We start from the raw sequence: 17,821 nt of genomic DNA, 5'->3' as shown, positions 1-17,821 counted from the left end.
ACATGAGAAAAAATTAATACATAATAATATATATATGTGTGTTTAACCCTTTTTCTGCAGGCTGGCATCGACACCGCCATCCTACCACGGTGAAATAGCCACCAAGAGGAGATTTGTATGTGAATGCATCAATGAGAAGGATATTTACATTACTGTGGCTCTTCTGCGCTCATATTTGACTAGGGCTCAAGAAACAGTCATGGTTGACTGGGTGACTGATATGGCAGTCTCTCATTAATTCATCGTTGCATAAACCGGAGAATCATTGTACTCTTCAACGAATCCATTGAGTGGCGAGCTGAGGAAGATAAAAGGATAAACACGCAGGAGGAAGTTAAGACTGCAAACAAAAGAAGCTGAGGGAAAAAAAAAAAAAATCAATAAATTCACCTTAACAGCGATGGATGGGAATATTTCGGAGATGTCGCTCCATAGCCATGGTGAGCTCACGCATTCTCAGGATGGCAGGGTGATGCTGCATTCCAGGGAACTTTTCGACACCTTCTCAAGGCCCTCTTTGGGGGGTACCCTCATGACCCTGGAGAACCCTGAGCACCGTCCCCAGAGACTGGACCATTCCTTGTCTGCGCTGAGCTATGGAACGGACTCTCCGAGCCCCTGTGGGAGCACGTACACCACGCTGACTCCACTCCAGCCTCTGGAGGACAAGTTCCACTCCCACCCATGTTTACCAGTCGGCAATGTTATTGGAAGCTTTACACTGATGCGCGAGGACCGAGGCCTTGGCGGAAGCTTCTACAGCCCCTACGCTAAAGATCTGGGCATTTCTCAAAGTCTTTCTCCGTCCTCCGCTGCGGCTGGTATAGGGGCACCCGTCCATGGATATGGTAGCCTGGGCAACAGCCCAGATGGCGGCACCGGACAGACGCTTCCGGGAGGGTATGATATGCACGGTGGAGGTCTTTTCTGCAGGACGGCAGACTTTGGGAGAGAAACATCACCGCCGGTGCTGGCCAGCGTCAGTCATCAGTTGAACAGGACAGACATTTCCCAGCACACGCACAATCCACATCCGCACATGTACGGCCACCACTACCCGCTCCCGCCTCCCACACAGCAAACCTCAAAACTTGGAGAGGTTCGCCCTGCCTCTCTGGCCAGTGACAGCGTGCTGCCCAGTACTCAGACCAGTGGTGGCACTGGTGAGGAGATCAACACCAAGGAGGTAGCTCAGAGGATCATCACAGAGCTGAAGAGATACAGCATCCCACAGGCTATCTTCGCTGAGAGGGTGCTGTGCCGCTCACAGGGCACTCTGTCTGACCTCCTGCGGAATCCCAAACCTTGGGGCAAGCTCAAGTCCGGCCGAGAGACCTTCAAGAGGATGTCCCGCTGGCTGCAGGAACCTGAGTTTCAAAGGATGGCATCTCTGCGGCTGGAAGGTAAGAGCTGAGCAATGTCTTCCTTAAACCGTGCATTGTATAGTCACCAAGAGAGGTTTTACCTTTGCATATTTGCTGTCTATAAGAGGCATCTACATTATTTTCATATCTCCAGGTATTTTCCAAGACTATGAACAGCACTTTTTTTTTTTCTTTTTCCCCTTATCACAATCTGGTTTTTAGTAAAGCTGAAAATACACTTTTAGACCAAGAAAGGATCTGCCATGTGTATTGAAGCACCCAGTGTTTTCAGAAAAATCTAACTGACTAAAATCCTTTTTGAATAATGCTTGTATTGGGGAATTTTTATTGTTTTAAAGTTCTGTACATTTTCTTTCATTGCTTGTAATTTTAATGTATTTTAAGATGCTGCATATCTTAAAATAGCAAAATGTTATATATAAACGACATGTAAATCAGTGCACGAACAACACAAAGGCAGTGAAAGGAAACAAGATGCTGCATCTGTTTGTTTTACATATGTGATTTTAAGTAGTACATAATTTTTATATCCTCTCTAGGGATCTGTAGAGGTGTGGTACTAATTAACAGTACGTGTGTAATAACAGAAATATATTGGCACCTTATTTAAAAATCCAAATCAAAATCTCAATTTTATTTAATTTGTTGTGTACAAATGCGTGCTTGTTTTCAATCCATTTGATCAAAGAGGCTCAAACATTTCAGCAAAAAGAAAAAGAGAATTTTTTAAAATTAAAATCCTGCACATTGTGATAGAAAGCAAAGTCTAGATGAAATTCGATGCAAAATCTCATTATGTCAGTTTGTAGACGTCGTCAGGTCAGCTCGCCAGTGTTACATGTTTATGCAGTTATGCAAAACAGAACAATAATTTCAGAGCCCTAAATTCAGCATGACTCCGGATGGGTCCCTGTTTATTGACATGGACAGTGCAACTGTACACTACTAGAACTCTGCGTGGTATACATGACCACCCTCCTTAACACTGTCTACAGCCCATGTGATTTGTGGATGGGGTACATATGCAATTTTTCCCTCTCCTAGCTGCCAGTGAATCGTTCATATGATATTGAGGCTGTAGATGAACAAATAATGCCAAATTTGACACACCCCCTGTCTTCAGTTCACCTGCAGCTGGTATGGTTAACAATGAACAATGAACAATGAGCACCATGAGTGGTAATATTATGATGCATTCGAGTGCCTGTGAATGGGTTTATACGCATTATTTGTGTGCAATAATTACAAATGTTCTACTTCATTTTAATTTCCTTCAGCAAGGAATTTGGTCTTAAATTCACTCCTATTTTTTTTTGTTCCAAATATATACAGTCCATGGAAAAAATGGTGAGAAATAAAATCTTACTGTAGAGCATTGCTTGCTGGTTTTCATCTGAATATGGCTCAGGGATCTGTATCGTTGGAACACATGTCATACAGCTCAGCGGTACACCGTGACACTGAAGGGAAAAAATCCACTTTATGCTGCATATGCAAGAATGGACATAAGAAAACAGTAATGTGGGATTGATTGAAGGGCCAGGTTTGCTGTGAAGGCCAGTAAGCTGTTCGCTGCCAGGGTCAGGCAGCTGCAGAGAACTGTAATGCTGGCACAGTCCATCTCAGCATTTTCCAGTCTCTTTCATTCATCTCTTTTGCACAATGACACAGGGTGAGAAGCTCAAGCACACCTCTGAGTTGGTTACCCTCATTCAGACGATATAGTTATTAGGTAATCTTGATAGATTACTTATGTTATAAGAAGTGTTAAATGCACTATTGGTATTTGATTAAGTGATGCTTTACTCCAAAATGCCTCATATCATGAGGAAACTAACAATGATTTATCCAGTTATACATCTAGCTAATTTTTATCTAGGCAGTTCGGTTTGTTTGTCTTGCCAACAATAATCCATCCAGATTTCTGCCTTCTCATACTGGCTAAATGAAATCATTAAATAATAATATCAACCCATGCCTCAATTTTGAGAAATATCAGCAAATTTTTTTAAAGATGTGCCCGGTTAAGCAGTAATTAAGGACCTAAGTGAAGGTTTAGCCTGCCTAAAATAATGTTTGTTTATATTATTTTATTTTTTTTTTTATTTTACTGTGTGAGTTGCCTGATTTGCAAAAAACATGGATTCCTCTAAGGGCACAAAGATGATTTCGCTATTTAAAACATTTCCGTAACAAAAGACATTTTCTTTGACAAAACCAGAATTTGCTTGTCTCCGTCCATTATGTCATATAACCCGCTTTGTAAGTGGGCTGATTTTTCAAATCAACCCCCTTTGTTTAATTACCAAGCTATATTGATTTCTTTGGGAAAGAGCAGCATGCCCTGCCAACAAAAACCACACTAGGGTCTTGAAATTACAGTACTCGACATCTTTAGATCTGTGCTGAAGACAGGTGAGGCTTTGGCCGTTAGATAAAAGAAAGAAAATTAGTTTTTGGACCACTGCGATCCCTCATTGCAAAAATGATTATTAATAATGGAGGTTGGAACAAAATATTAATATTGCTCAGTAATAAACAAATGCAGTCTTACAGATATGACAATTTCTTTTTCTAATGGAAAAAATTCAGCCTGTGACATGAATTCTTTTAACCTCAGCTTTACAGAAACATGCTGCTGGCAACTGAAATATATATTTGTGAATCAGATAGAATCGGTTGGTTATGATTGCGCATTATGCAGTTGTACCATGTATTCTGGATTAATTATTTAGTCCCCATAGAACAGGCAATATTCCGACAAGCATTTCAGCCATGTAAATTCCAGAGAGAAGCGCTGGCGATGTGTAAGGAGCTCACAAACGCGGGTTTGAAAATACCAAGATGGAGGCGATGAGGGATGGCATTATTTACACGCCATGCAGAGGCTGGACAAATTGGTACACCGCTCCACACTCTGCAGGTGAATAAATCTTACATATTATTCTCCTCCGTCTGCGCAACACCAAAAGTGGAAAGCAAACAGAGCGGACAAGCGTGTAGTCGTGCGCAGTCATCAAAGCGTAGGGTAGCAGCGCTGGTTTGTTCACGGCACCAACGATGTACGGAGGATTTTAGCAGCAGAATCCTCAAACGAACAAAGCGCTCTTTACAGGGGTTGCCGCAAATCCCTTCGCTGAAGGGGTTAACCTGCCTCTGTGGGTCCAGGAATCTGAGCTGCACACATTTAATCAATAATTTCTATCAGCCCATGGCCCAAGACATCAATGGGGGGTGGGCAAAGAATGGAGAGGTAGAAGGGAAGGAGGGCTAGAAGATGGGGGTGAAGGTTTGGAGGCTGGGGGGGGGGGGGGGGGGAGGAGCTTCGATCACGTTTCAGCAACACGAGACAGGAGCATACATCATGATTACATGTCTTTCCCAACACCATAAGGACCCTACAGGGGAATATTTATGTCGCCATGTGTGTCCCTGCACTGGGGATTTACAGCATGGTAATTGTAGGCCTTTTACAGATGATTAGAGCATGAGGAAGCATTTGCTAAATGGGAAGTGCTACAACTGTGAGTGAGGGAGGCTGGGAGAATTCGAAAGGGGGGGAAGAGGAACCAAAAGTACTCGCAGAGATCTACTATTCTTCGTGGTTTTGCTCCTTGAAGGCAAGATTGCTGTGCCCAATATATAAAGGGAGCATTTGCAAACAAAAAAAAACACAGTAAGTCTGTTTCAAGCACCGCGATTCAGCTGCTGGTGCAAACCTTACCATCCATCTGTAAGTCAGCATCAGAGACGATGGAGGTTGACGATGTCGATTTGTAACCTGAGCGCCGCTGGGCCGTTGCGGTAGTACTTCGCTCTCCGTTGTACGTCCACAAACTAGGCCAGGTGTGTGTCATCTCACAAAAGACACTGTCCTTTTTTTTTGTCACAACTTTGTTGTGTGCAGAACAGTACAGTTGCATCATACTGTTGATATCAATAATATAAATTAACTGAATATGGAAATACGTTGCATGGCGATCCTTAATTTTAATAACGCTTTGCAACATTAAAGATGTTAATATGAAAGCAGAAAAGAGACAAAAGGGTTCACTGCTGGATACATTTTATTTTGCAGATTTTTATAAAGGAATCCACTATATCGGGGGAAGTGTCTCATAATATTTTATACAGTTCCTTGTACAAACTAAGTGACTGCTGGTTAATCATTTGAAATAGTATAGTCTTCCAATTAGTCCAATATTGTAGCGTATGGCATATTGTATAAAATGCATGTATGCTAGGGACACAGAGGTTGGTGCTACTGCCTTTGGACACAAAGGTTGCGGGTTTGATTCCCACCTCTGGCTGTACTACCCTTGAGCATAGTGTTTACCCTGAATTGCTCCAGTGAAAGTTACCCAGCTTTATAAATGAGTAAATAAATGTTGCAACCTTAACACTGGGAGTCCTTCTGGCATCAGCTAAATGAATACATGTAAAACTGAATGTTAATCTTGCGGGCAACTTGCTTAATAATAATAATAATAATAATAATAATAATAATCTTGCTGTAGGCTGGAGTGTTCAAACAATATAGTGACCTTACTTCATACTATTTGCGTTTAAATTTTGTATATGCTCTGAAATCTTTATGCTAATAAATACACACACACACACACACACACACTCTTTCTGAACCGTTTGTCCCATACAGGGTCACGGGGAACCGGAGCCTACCCGGTAACACAGGGCGTAAGACCAGAGGGGGAGGGGACACACCCAGCACGGGACGCCAGTCTGTCGCAAGGCACCCCAAGCGGGACTCGAACCCCAGACCCACTGGAGAGCAGGACCTGGTCCAACCCACTGCGCCACCGCGCCCCCCCGTGCTAATAAATATAATATAATAATATATTATAATATAATAAATATTGCTAATATTTGTCTGACAGTTACTTTGTACACCCAACGTGCTGGAAGAATTTATAGAGTTTGGGATCAAAGTGTCCCCTCAGTCAGCAGAAATATGCCAACCCCATCACTGCAGTACGGATTAAGAACTCTTAAATACAGCATTTAGGTTATTGTTGGGGACACAAAAATAGGTTTGGCTCCACTGGGTCTCTGAATGTTACAAGCGCTCTTTGCGCGCTTATCCTTTCTGCTACAGTATAAAGTAATTATTGTAATAATTTAAAAGCAGTGCAAAGGGTAATGACTGGAGACTCACTGAGAAAGTGTTGCCCAGCCATTGCTGTGGGACGCCATGGACGAGAGGGGTCCTTCCTCTCAAATGGCCCCTGTTTGGTTCTGCTGTCCCAGGTTGCCTGCTCCATCTTCTGATGTGCAAATGAATCCTGTTGCCTACAATTTCACGAACAAGCCCTCCCATTTGCCCTCCCCGTCGCGGTCAGCTGCTGAACTGAAGGCTGAAATGACCAGTGTCTCAGCACTGGGAGTGGCAGCCACTTTATGGTCATATTAAGCTGTGTGTATAATAATCAGTATAATGTGTGTGTGAACCTGCTGCCACTCGATGGAGAAAACAACATGCTCTGCTCTCTGCTCAACTGACATTACTGAGGATAGATCTTGGATGCTAACTTCCTATCTGAATGTAGTGGTTTAGAATAAAAAGAGAACAGCACTGACACTCTTAGTCAGTAAATTTAATTTGAACAGTATTTGGATGTGTTTCCACTGGGGCTTTCTATATGCTGTATTTGTGTGTCTTTCAATGTGGTACATTTGCACATTGATAAAGACATCTAGGCAAAATGTGTCAGTGTGTTGCACAACTTAAATTTATCTACTTGGTTTATTTACCAAGTTTCGCGGTGCTGTTCCCTTTTCATCCACATTTTCAAGTATGATAATTATCAGAAATTATTTTCCTACAGCATCGTTTTGCACATCTAAAAAAATGATCTGAAACAGATCAGATGTGCTGTGTATGGGTTTTTCAGTGCACTGATATGGCTGGACATCTACAGTAATCCAAAATTGAATCCTTCAGTGAAAAATCAGCCTGTTGTTTCTGTGACCGGAACACACATACTGGATGCTCATGAATCCACCCACCCGTACTTAATTGCTTAAACATTTCTTATTATGCCCACCAAGACACAGCTTAACGCTTGCCCTATTTTGCTAAATATCTGTTTTTGATCGTACGATAAATAAATAAATGCCCAAAAAAGCAAGCGCACGCACACGCACATACACAGTGCCTGCGACCACTTGTCCCAAGTGGGGTTGTGGCAAGCCGGACCCTAACCCAGCAACACAGGGTGCAAGGCTGGAGAGGGAGAGGACACACCCCGGACGGGATGTCAGTCCATCACAAGGCACCCCAAGCAGGACTTGAACCCCAGACCCACCACAGAGCAGGACCCAGCCAAGCCCGCTGTGTCAGTACACCCCTGCAGCCCCCTCCCCGAAATAATACTGACTTAAAAATAAATTCTCCATCACATGGTGCAAAAACTCATAAAAAAATGTACTGTACATCAGAGCAAGTGATGTAATTTTTGATAAAGAAAAACATTTTGTTTTGGGGTGAGAAGAACTACAGAATATAGGCAACACAGGCAAAAAATAATATTGACAATATCATAAACAGTATGTAACTATTGTGTATAGTATAAGCAGAAACTTATCAAGGATGCTTTTAGTCCTCTAAAGAGCTGAATATTTATTGTAAATGTGAAAGGCCTTTTTACATTTACATTTATTTATTTATTTAGCAGATGCTTTTCTCCAAAGCGACTTCTAATGAACTCTATGTAGTGTTACTAGCCCACACACCTTATTTACCGCAGTGACTTACACTGCTAGATACACTACTTACACTGGCTCACTCATCCATACATCAGTGGAACACTTTCTCTCTGTCACTTACACACTATGGGGAACCTGAACAGCATGTCCTTGGACTGTGGGAGGAAACAGGAGCACCCCGAGAAACCCATGCAGACACGGGGAGGACATGCAAACTCCACACAGACTGAGCGGGGATCAAACCCACGTCCTCTCGCACCACCCAGGTGCTGTGAGACAGCACAAGAGTAATCCACTTCATATGGTTTACGCTGATGACTGTTAGGCTTCAGTTTCCAGTTTCTAAACCTGCACTATACTTGCTGCCTTAAAACACCAACAAATTCAACTCATAAGTTTATTGATTTTGTAGGAGCATTTAGTCACTTGTTTTGGTAATCATAATATATTCATAGATTTTTTTTTTTTTTTTTTTTGGATCGTACTTGCCTTGGTACAGTCTGCATGTTGAGGCTGTCAGGGTATTTGTAAAGGGTCAGATTTCACCTGCTACAGAGTGCACTATGTACCAAAACTCTTCCCTCCCCTCGTCGTTTATTTAGCTTGCAAGCAGAAAGAGCAGGAGCAGAGCAAGCTGGAGCGGAACCAGGGCCCCAAGCGAACCCGTCTGGTGTTCACAGACCTGCAGCGACGCACCCTCATGGCCATCTTTCGTGAGAACCAGCGGCCCTCCAAGGACCTGCAGGTCACCATCGCCCAGCAGCTGGGCTTGGAGCTCTCAACCGTGAGCAACTTCTTCATGAATGCCCGACGACGCAACCTGAACAGGTGGGCCGACGAGGGCCGTCCTTCCTCCACCGGCTCCTCTGGGTCCAGTGTCTCGTCCTCCACCGTGTACTGCAGCAAGGCCTGATGGGAGGGAAGGCGGGAATGGTGGAATGGGGAGCAGGCCTTGGTGTGTGTGTGGGCAGAAAAAAACTCTCCATCGTAGATGCACATGACAATGGTTGTAATCAGCATTTTTTTGGAAAACTAAAACACAAATAGGGCACAACCTGGGGCAACGTTAAATTCGGGTGGATGCCCAGATACATTCATTTAGATTAAGTAGTTTCACTCTTTGAAAAACTTTTCTAAAATAATCTGCTTGGATATTCTTAAATCGAGTCATGGAGTAGTAAATGAAGACTGCAAGGCAGCCCAACAGCATGCTGTGGCCTCGACCGGACGGAAGACCGCTGTGGTTTTGTGAGAGATGAGCTAACAAAGTCTCGAGCCTCAGCTAAAACACCTTGATGGCTTCCTCCAGAACCTTAAGAGATACATTAATTTACATTCTTCTCCAAAGATTTGAGCATACAGTTCTCCGCCAGTCTTACAGTCTTGCGACTTTTTCCTTAAACGGTGCAACGCTGGTTTGGATGGGCTAAGTGGGGGACATTATCGATGGTTCAAATGTTTTTACTGACTCTGAATAATGGCCAATTGCAAGACGTGATAGTCGGCATATATTTTATAGGTTATGGTTCTTTACCAAAGGACTGCTGTGTATCTTCTCAGCACAATGAGGGCGAGGTCTGAGAAGCAAAGACAAATGTGTAAAAGAGGAAGAGACTGACACTGGTGTTGTGGAAATTTGACTCTAGAGTTGACGCTGACTGACCTCGAGATGCGAAGATCAACAATTGTTCACAATGCTGTAGATTTTTTTCCTTTCTCATATTACAAAAGTCTGATCAGGATTTGTCAGATAACCAGCTCCTCTAGCAAATGTCTTTTTTGTTTTTTTTTTTTTTACAGGCTCGATGTGAAAAAGGGAGTGAAAGAACCCTTTCAGCAATTTTGTACTGCTCGGAAGCACATAGATTAAAAACCTACTCTCTTTTTAAAAAGAGACTGGCATCTTGGGGCACAGTAGTATTCTACCACCATGGTAACTTTTTCCACCAAGGTAGAAGATGCACCCTCATGCTTTGTTGTTCAAATAGAGTAGAACTTTGTAGAATTATTTAAGCTATTTGTGTATTTATGACAACTGCTATTTATTTATTTATTTATTTCCTTGTTTACGTTTCCGTATCTATTTATTTGCTTGTTTCCTGTCTTTGTCATTATTTTTTAAAAAAAAAAAAACGTTTGTATATTTGTGAAAGTATTGGATGTTACAACCTTTTTCGATGGGACCGTATAGCTGTAGAATCCCATCACTATACCAAAGATGAAGATTGTCCTCCCCGAATGTACTTCCTCTTCTCATTTTTTTTCCAAGTTATGTATAAATACTTGTTTCTCTTTCAGGCCTTTTTAAATGTGTGGCACTTGGAGTTTTTTTTTTTTTTTTTTTTTTTTTACTGTTGGCAAATGTCTTGTGGGTCAGGCCCTGTTTAGTAGCTGGTCCTGTTTGAATGTTTTGGAGAGTGACATTTCACACACAGGTTGCTAGTAAATGGTATCCAAATGTCAGGCAGCAAAGTGCCAGAGGTCTGATCAGTGGGTGTGCTTGCAGAGTAATTTAAAGTTTTGCTGTCTACAATGACAGCTATATGTTTCTCCGCGGACACGTGATGCACCCATGAACAGGTTTAAATCCACTCCACATATTCCCACTGATCACGCTGTAGTGATTCGGTAGAATAAAGCACTGCAAGGCTAAAGCTCTTAACCAGATATCTTTTTTGACAGGTCATTTTATTACGTTATATTACTGATAGAATAAAAAGAATAATAACTTGGACTAACAAAACATTATTTGCAAGCATGAACGCCTGTTGTTCATGACTCCAGAAATGCTCTTGTGTCCCCACACCCCACTCTGTCCCATTCCTTATATGCAGGCATAAGTTTTTTTAAGAGAGGGCTTCAGCTGTGTTGTCCTGCTGCAGGCACACCTTCTTTCTCTAATGAGATCTCGTGGTCATTTTGGAATAAGTGTCCGGCCAGCCGGGGTGCGATGCCCTTCTCGTTGTGCACGGACGAGCCGGGTCCCTGTCTTTAACCTTCGCAGGGCATGTTACGGGGGCCCCATCACAGCACGCTGTTGAAAGGCAGCCCATGAAAGGGACCATCGACTTTTGTAGACTTCAAAGGGCATCGAGGTCTCTCTCTTTTTTTTTCATCCGTCTCCTCTGTGCGTGTCTAGTCTGCTCCAGGCCAGACCCCGGGGCCTCGGCCACTCAAAGGGGCAGAGATCAGAGAAGCGACTGAATTGCAGAGGCAAGGGAGATGTTTGTTTCTGGGAGGGTGGGATCAGGGGAATTAAAATTTAATAGCCAACAGTTGCGAGTAGGGAGGGGATACATGCAGTGGCTCCACGCAGGGGGAAAATTAAACACCCGCTTCTGGAGTGCTTGTCGGCCCTATTGTCCAGAGCAATGACAACCCAATACCCCAGTCATCTTTTTAAATTCCCCACCATGTTGTGAAAAACGCTGTTTTGAACACAGGTAATGAAACTTATTGTATGTGCACCGATGGATTGACCGTACCGCTGATAACCTGGATGGATAGCGCACAAATACGTCATGCCTGGCAAGGTCACGAGAGCGTTTAGGCCGAGAAAAATCAATATTCCGCAGGGGAGCAGAATGAAGGGCTCGCACCTTGACAGGGCCTTCACAATTCTGATGTAGGCAGAGCCGTCGCTTTATTCAACAGCCTGGACTGCTGAATCTCGTGGGCCTACATGTGAACGGGGAGCAGCGTGTATTGTGTCACAGCCCGCTGTGCACGAGCATAAGAGCAGGCAGCCCCCCAGCCGGAGGAAGACTGAGCAGAGGAGCTTTATCGCTCCTCCCGGACACTGGGAGGCGCCAGAGAGGCACTAGAGGGAAGATTTTTGGAGGGAACGCGGGGAGCTATTGCTTATACGGTCTGGGCTTAGTTTCTGTTTTTCGACAGTTTCCCTGCATATTTTAACGTACCTTTGCCATTTATCTCACATGCCTCATGCTGTCACCAAATCAGCGGAAAGTGTGATACTGGAATGAAGGCATGTCGACTGTGTTCGTAATAGTTGTCCACTCCCACGTGGAGTGGGATTCTACCTCAGGTGTTTGTGAGGCTGAACCAAAGATTCATCCGCGCTAGTCTCTGTGTTTCATTTGTTTCTGATACGGCTGCCAGTGACCACAGTCCAAAGCTTTTCCTTATGTGAGGAAAATATTATGCCATGTAGTCAACTTCTTTTATGCCAATTTAAAAATGTGAATCAAGATCACACAGCTGAAGCGACAATCCATGGAACATGTAGATATCTTTTAATTGTATTCTGACATCTTTAAATGGAAATTAAGGCAAACACATAAGCAGTTAAAACCTTCATTTAGATGGAACTGAAAGAAGTATCATGAATAGAAACTATCTTCTAAGTTTTTCCATCATTTTCAGTTTGTTTTTTTTCCAGACATCAAATACTATATGGTACTGTTTACATGTCACACTCTTATTATACTGTAATTTAGGAACAACATCTTTTGAGCATTACATTAAAAAGAAAAATTAAGAAAAAAATCTGTTGGCGATTGTTACATTTTTGTTGTCCTTTACTGGTCTGAAAAACAAGGAAGCGAACAGTGTCTAATGTGCTATAGAATGTCCATACCTACTAGTTTACCTCCTAAAAGTAAATTAAGACACCATAACATAAAATTTGACTGTTGGAAGTTGTACTTTGATTAACAAAGTAGATTATCAGTTAAAATTTTCCAAAAAATTCTTTGCAATGTCCAGCTGTCTTTACAGCAAATGATTAAATATTTGTTTCTTGTGCAGATCCTAACAATCATTGGCACCTGATTTTTTACAGTGAATACCCCCATTTGAACATGGAAATACAACTGTTCTCTTTGTTTTGTGCTCTTTTAACAAATGTGGCTAATGAACCAAAGGTTTAAGATGAGTATTAATTAATCATGGTGGAACATTTTGTACCAAAAAGTAAAAATGAAATTCCTTTGAATACCTCATGTGAAGTTGTTTGTTGTGATGTTGCACTAGAGCTATTAAAATATCTGTAATTTGGCAAAAACGTGTTTGTAATATGTTGAATGTTTCTATTTCAAAAGTAAATTGCAAACAAAACATAAAATTAAAACAGAAGAATGGTATACCTCAAGGAATTGCACAGAAAAACAATATGATTTGTAAACATTCATCTCGGCTTTTATTACAAACTGTAAATATTACATTTTAAAACAATTAAATTTTTTAAATTACATTTCAAAATATTTTGCTGAGACTTGTAAAGTTTCTTTTTAAAATGATACACAGTAAATGTAAGGTATAATCAAATATGCAAGCTCTGGTTTAACAATAAATTCGATATAGAAAAAGGTACCACAGTCTGGTAATTATATTGGAACATTCAGCAGTAATTCAAAGTACTCTATGATCCCATAGAGGTGTTATAAAAACTTACAGTTTACAATACTATTACATCATTTCAAACAATGTAGTTAATATGTAATTGGCTTCCCTTCCACAGGTATTAATAAGGTAGCAAGCATATGAGGCAATGCCACAAGGGTTATTTCTGTTCCATGCCATTCGAATGTACCCCTGGTCTCCAAAACCTGTTCCCCAGCTGAAAAAGATTAATGGAATGTCACACTAAATAACAAATAAGCACGGATATTCTACAATACATATATTTAAAATCTCCTAAATTTTTGTGTAATCCTGCATAATCTAGATTAATTTATATCAGAATGCATAACTATAGTCTGGTGCTCAACCACTGCTGGTTACAGATTGCAATAAATGCAGCATTATAGCATAACAGATTAAAAAAAAATATAGCAGTATGGATGAGTTGGAGAAACAATGGAATTGTGCGTAAAACTATTCATGCACTAAACGCTATATATTCACCCTACCTGTTCTTCACTAGCCAGTAGTCCAAAGTACCATAACCCACTACAAGCACAGCATGGTTTATCTTCCTGGTGCAGCTCAGGTCATTATATACACCTAAAACCAATATTTTTGACCCCGAATTATTTTGCAGATTTAACAAAAACAGTAATAATGGCACTAACATAATAAACTAAGTCTACATGTTAAACACTGACTCATGAATCTCTGTATTTATAGTTGTTACATCTGAAGAAGCAGAGCTTGTCTTCATTTTTTAAAAGCACGTTATTAAAATCATATTATTCTGTCATTTCTGAATAAAAAAAAACGAGTTCCCCATACCACTGCGATAAAAGGCAAATTTTGGCTGGGTGGCATCAATGGCCACAGAAATGAGTCCAGTGGTGGCCGCTGCCTCCTTTAGTGCCTCTTCATTACCCTCAGACACAAAGTCATAACTGGTGCAGTTAACAGCACAATTGGCTGTGTCATACTTGCACTCCCTTTTCTGAAAATGAAAATTGAGATACTAGCTTCAATGACTGATTGAAAATTTGAACATGTCAATATTTGGATAATTCCTGATTTTTTTCTCTCTTTCATATAATACAGAATATAGGCTCTAACAGATGGACTTGTGCTGTGTAAGGGTAGGAGGCATCAGGGTAACAATGGAAAATGTTCTTAGTTCACTAGGAATATAAAAAACGTAAAATGACCAACAGATGGTTGGTTGAACAGAGGATGCAACATGGAGAAGATGGACGTCACATACATTTTTTAAATAAAAACAAGGAAACAGAAAGTGATGATGCACTATGATAATGAAGTGATTAAGTAAAAAGACGTATTATTGAGTGTTGGATATCTTGTTTCACTGCATTCTTGTAGTCATTTACTTCATGAAAGCTACACAGTTTAATTTTAACTCTTGAACGGTTAGTTATATAGAGGAAGTTGCATCCATTTCAGGGCATTCAGAGTACTGGAATTTGCTAACCTGATCCTTCACTTCAGTGACATACCCTTTTTCTCTTCAGCCAAAAGTACTACAATCTCCTCAGGAGTCTGAAAAACAGATAGAGATACCACATCGCAAGATACTTTATTGGTCAGTACGTATGTGCTTATTGAGAAGCAGAACTACATACATGGAAGGCTCAGAGGAAGACTTGGCAGCATAGAGTCCAGTCAATCACTGCAGGTTAGCCAAACTTTCACACAGAAACACACATGAAGTTCCGATTCATGCATACAACACCTACATGCAGGGTATCAAACTTCTCTCCACTTGATTTTGTTTTGCAGGTGTTATGTACTGACCAAGTCTCCTAAGTAGTTCATGCTCAGATCATATGTATGCATCCCCGTAGGAGTTCTCCAAGTTGTGTAGAGAAATCAGCCGGACGTTCTTCTCCCAAATCTGCCACCTTTGCAGCTCCTCCACCTGTCCCAAATCAAAAAATGACATAAACTCAATAGCGAGAAACACACAAAGAAAGTTTACCCAGCTAAATTTACCTAGCTAAATCCATTAAATTCTATTTAAACTAAACTTGGAATTCAATGCCAGTCCAGGTAAAAGCATTCAGATATTTGTTTGGTGCTCTCCACACACTTCATATCAAATGTGTGAGATTTACCTGGTCCCGGGCTTGTTGTGTTTGCCCTTCCACCTGTGCCAGCGCTGCTACAGGTCTGAATTGAGCAGGACACCCGCTGCTCCAAAGAGTGCAGCAAAGAACAGGCTCCACAACATCATGCTGCAAATTGAACCTAAAAATATGTGCTTTGGGGAGAACAAAAAATGTAAACATACAAGTATTACACTGCATTTTCACATATTTTAAATGTGTATCTAATAGACTTGGTTAGTGTTAATGTTTAGAACCACAAAAAAAGGTAATTGCCATTTTTAGAGTAGGGAGAACTAGTGGCACAGAGGTTTACATTAAATTAAGCAAATCAATTTAATTGTAGTAAGCTAGTAGTTTAATTAGTAAAATTAACTTTTAATTTAACTCAGTTTAATTAAACCACATAAAATTTAGGTTTTGCATTGCATTTGGGGCTGTAGTGACGCAGCGGATATGGACAACTCCCGCTCTCTGGCGGGTCCAGGATTTGAGTCCCCGCTTGGAGTGCTTTGTGGCGGACTGGCGTCCCGTCCTGGGTGTGTCCCCTCCCCCTCCAGCCTTACTCGCTCTGTTGCCAGGTTAGGCTCCAGCTCCCTGCGACCCTGTATGGGACAAGCGGTTCAGATAGTGTGTGTGTGTGTGTGTGTGTGTGTGTGTGTGTGTGTGTGTGTGTGTGTGTGTATGTGTGTGTGTGTGTTATTCGAAATAGCTATTAAAACCACGAATTGAGGTTATGTTTCAGAATTTTACCAGATAAGCTATTCCTGAGCCCTTGAACTATAAAGAATTGAATGGAGACCCCATGTACAGTATATGCTAGACTTCAGTTTATTAAAACTCTGGCCATATCACAATGCATTAAAATATATTCTATTGTTTGATTATCATTACATTATACGTCAATGGAAATACGTTCAGTACGTAAAGAGGATTTTGTCAATACAGTCAATAGATTGTTATACAATTCAATTTTGTTCTGCACTTATAAACCACCCCATCAAAATGCACACATTAATTGTTACTCTTTCATCTTGTGTTATACAATGGCATTTTTGTAAGCAACAAATTCCACATCTGGTTATAACTTTTTGTAGGTCCCTGGCAGGTTATTGTTCCACAATTCTATTGAGCTGAGCTGTGTTGTTAAAATAGAAATGACAGCATTTTGGCTTTCAGTATTATTACAGGGTGAACCACAGTATGCTTTTTTCACACAACTGTCAATCAAATGACTAGTGCACTTCTCAGAAAACTTAACGGGAATCAGACAACTTGTCACACGATACGAGAAAATAGTAGTGAAACTTACAAGCAAGCAGTTTCCTGCAACAGTCATCTGCAGTCACCATACTTCTAAGTAAAAGTTACTGACATTCAAAGTTTTTACATGATTTCAAGCAAGCTGTGAGTGAATGCTCTGGTATCAAATTCAAGATTTTGCTTACAAGACAGTCAAGGGATCGCCAACCAAATACCTTTGAAAAACTGTCCATGCACTCAGCACTTTTCAGGATAGACTCCAGACCACAGTACTACACAAGCAGAAATTGATAATAGGTGTGTGAAAGTGTTACAGAATACTTCATATTCATTGTAGCTTTGTCTGAGCTTTTTAAAGAAACTAACCTGTTAGGTGGAAAAATGCATGTATTTTTCAAATTTTATTCATTGCAAATTCAAGGTAAAAGACTTAGGAGTTAAAGAAATCTAGCTACAAATAGACTTCACATCCCAATGTGAATTACCTTTGTTCAGATGTTGAAGTCCCGGTGTACAAATATCTTCCAGTTCATTTATAATTTTTTTTTCCATTTCCTATTTCCTTCCCTTACCTGTTTTTAAAAACCCTTTTGCTGCTGAGTGAGCATGATCTATGTTTTTGTGCCGAGAAGACTGTAGGCAATAAATCATGCTTAAACAGGAGTGTAAGACCAGAGTAATTCAACTTGTTTCTACAGTGTTTACAGCTGTTGTCTGCTATTGGTTAGTAGTGTTTATCAATAATGATACGAAAAAGGTGCATTTGTTTACTGGATGAATCGGTCATAAATCAGGACTTAATATACTTTTTCAGTTTTCATGTAGAACTTAATAAAAATATTAAAGGTCTTACTGGGTATTTCTACCTACTTTAACTATACCTGAGACTTTTACAGTAACTAACCTGTAAATTTGTTTTAGCCTCTGTAACATTAATATTTCATTGTTTAAATAATGAAGATA

General features: G+C 40.8%; 2 protein-coding genes across 2 annotated transcripts; one reads left to right on the top strand and one right to left on the bottom strand.

Moving 5' to 3' along the window:
• The first annotated feature begins 400 nt into the window (after window positions 1–400).
• onecutl (one cut domain, family member, like) lies at window positions 401–9,021 on the top strand. The gene is made up of 2 exons (XM_018764771.1): window positions 401–1,403; window positions 8,711–9,021. The coding sequence occupies exons 1-2, from the start codon at window positions 401–403 to the stop codon at window positions 9,019–9,021; spliced, it is 1,314 nt and encodes a 437-aa protein (XP_018620287.1).
• Window positions 9,022–13,411: 4,390 nt separating this feature from the next.
• LOC108941911 (cathepsin S-like) lies at window positions 13,412–14,738 on the bottom strand. Its single transcript, XM_029260077.1, has 4 exons — window positions 14,685–14,738; window positions 14,304–14,490; window positions 13,982–14,075; window positions 13,412–13,689 (listed from the first exon to the last, which is right to left on the bottom strand). The coding sequence occupies exons 1-4, from the start codon at window positions 14,736–14,738 to the stop codon at window positions 13,539–13,541; spliced, it is 486 nt and encodes a 161-aa protein (XP_029115910.1). The 3' UTR covers window positions 13,412–13,538.
• Window positions 14,739–17,821: the final 3,083 nt, after the last annotated feature.

This window comes from Scleropages formosus, chromosome 18 (assembly GCF_900964775.1).
Source record: "Scleropages formosus chromosome 18, fSclFor1.1, whole genome shotgun sequence".
NCBI classification, from domain to species: domain Eukaryota; kingdom Metazoa; phylum Chordata; class Actinopteri; order Osteoglossiformes; family Osteoglossidae; genus Scleropages; species Scleropages formosus.
This window is presented reverse-complemented; position numbering and strand designations above follow the sequence as displayed.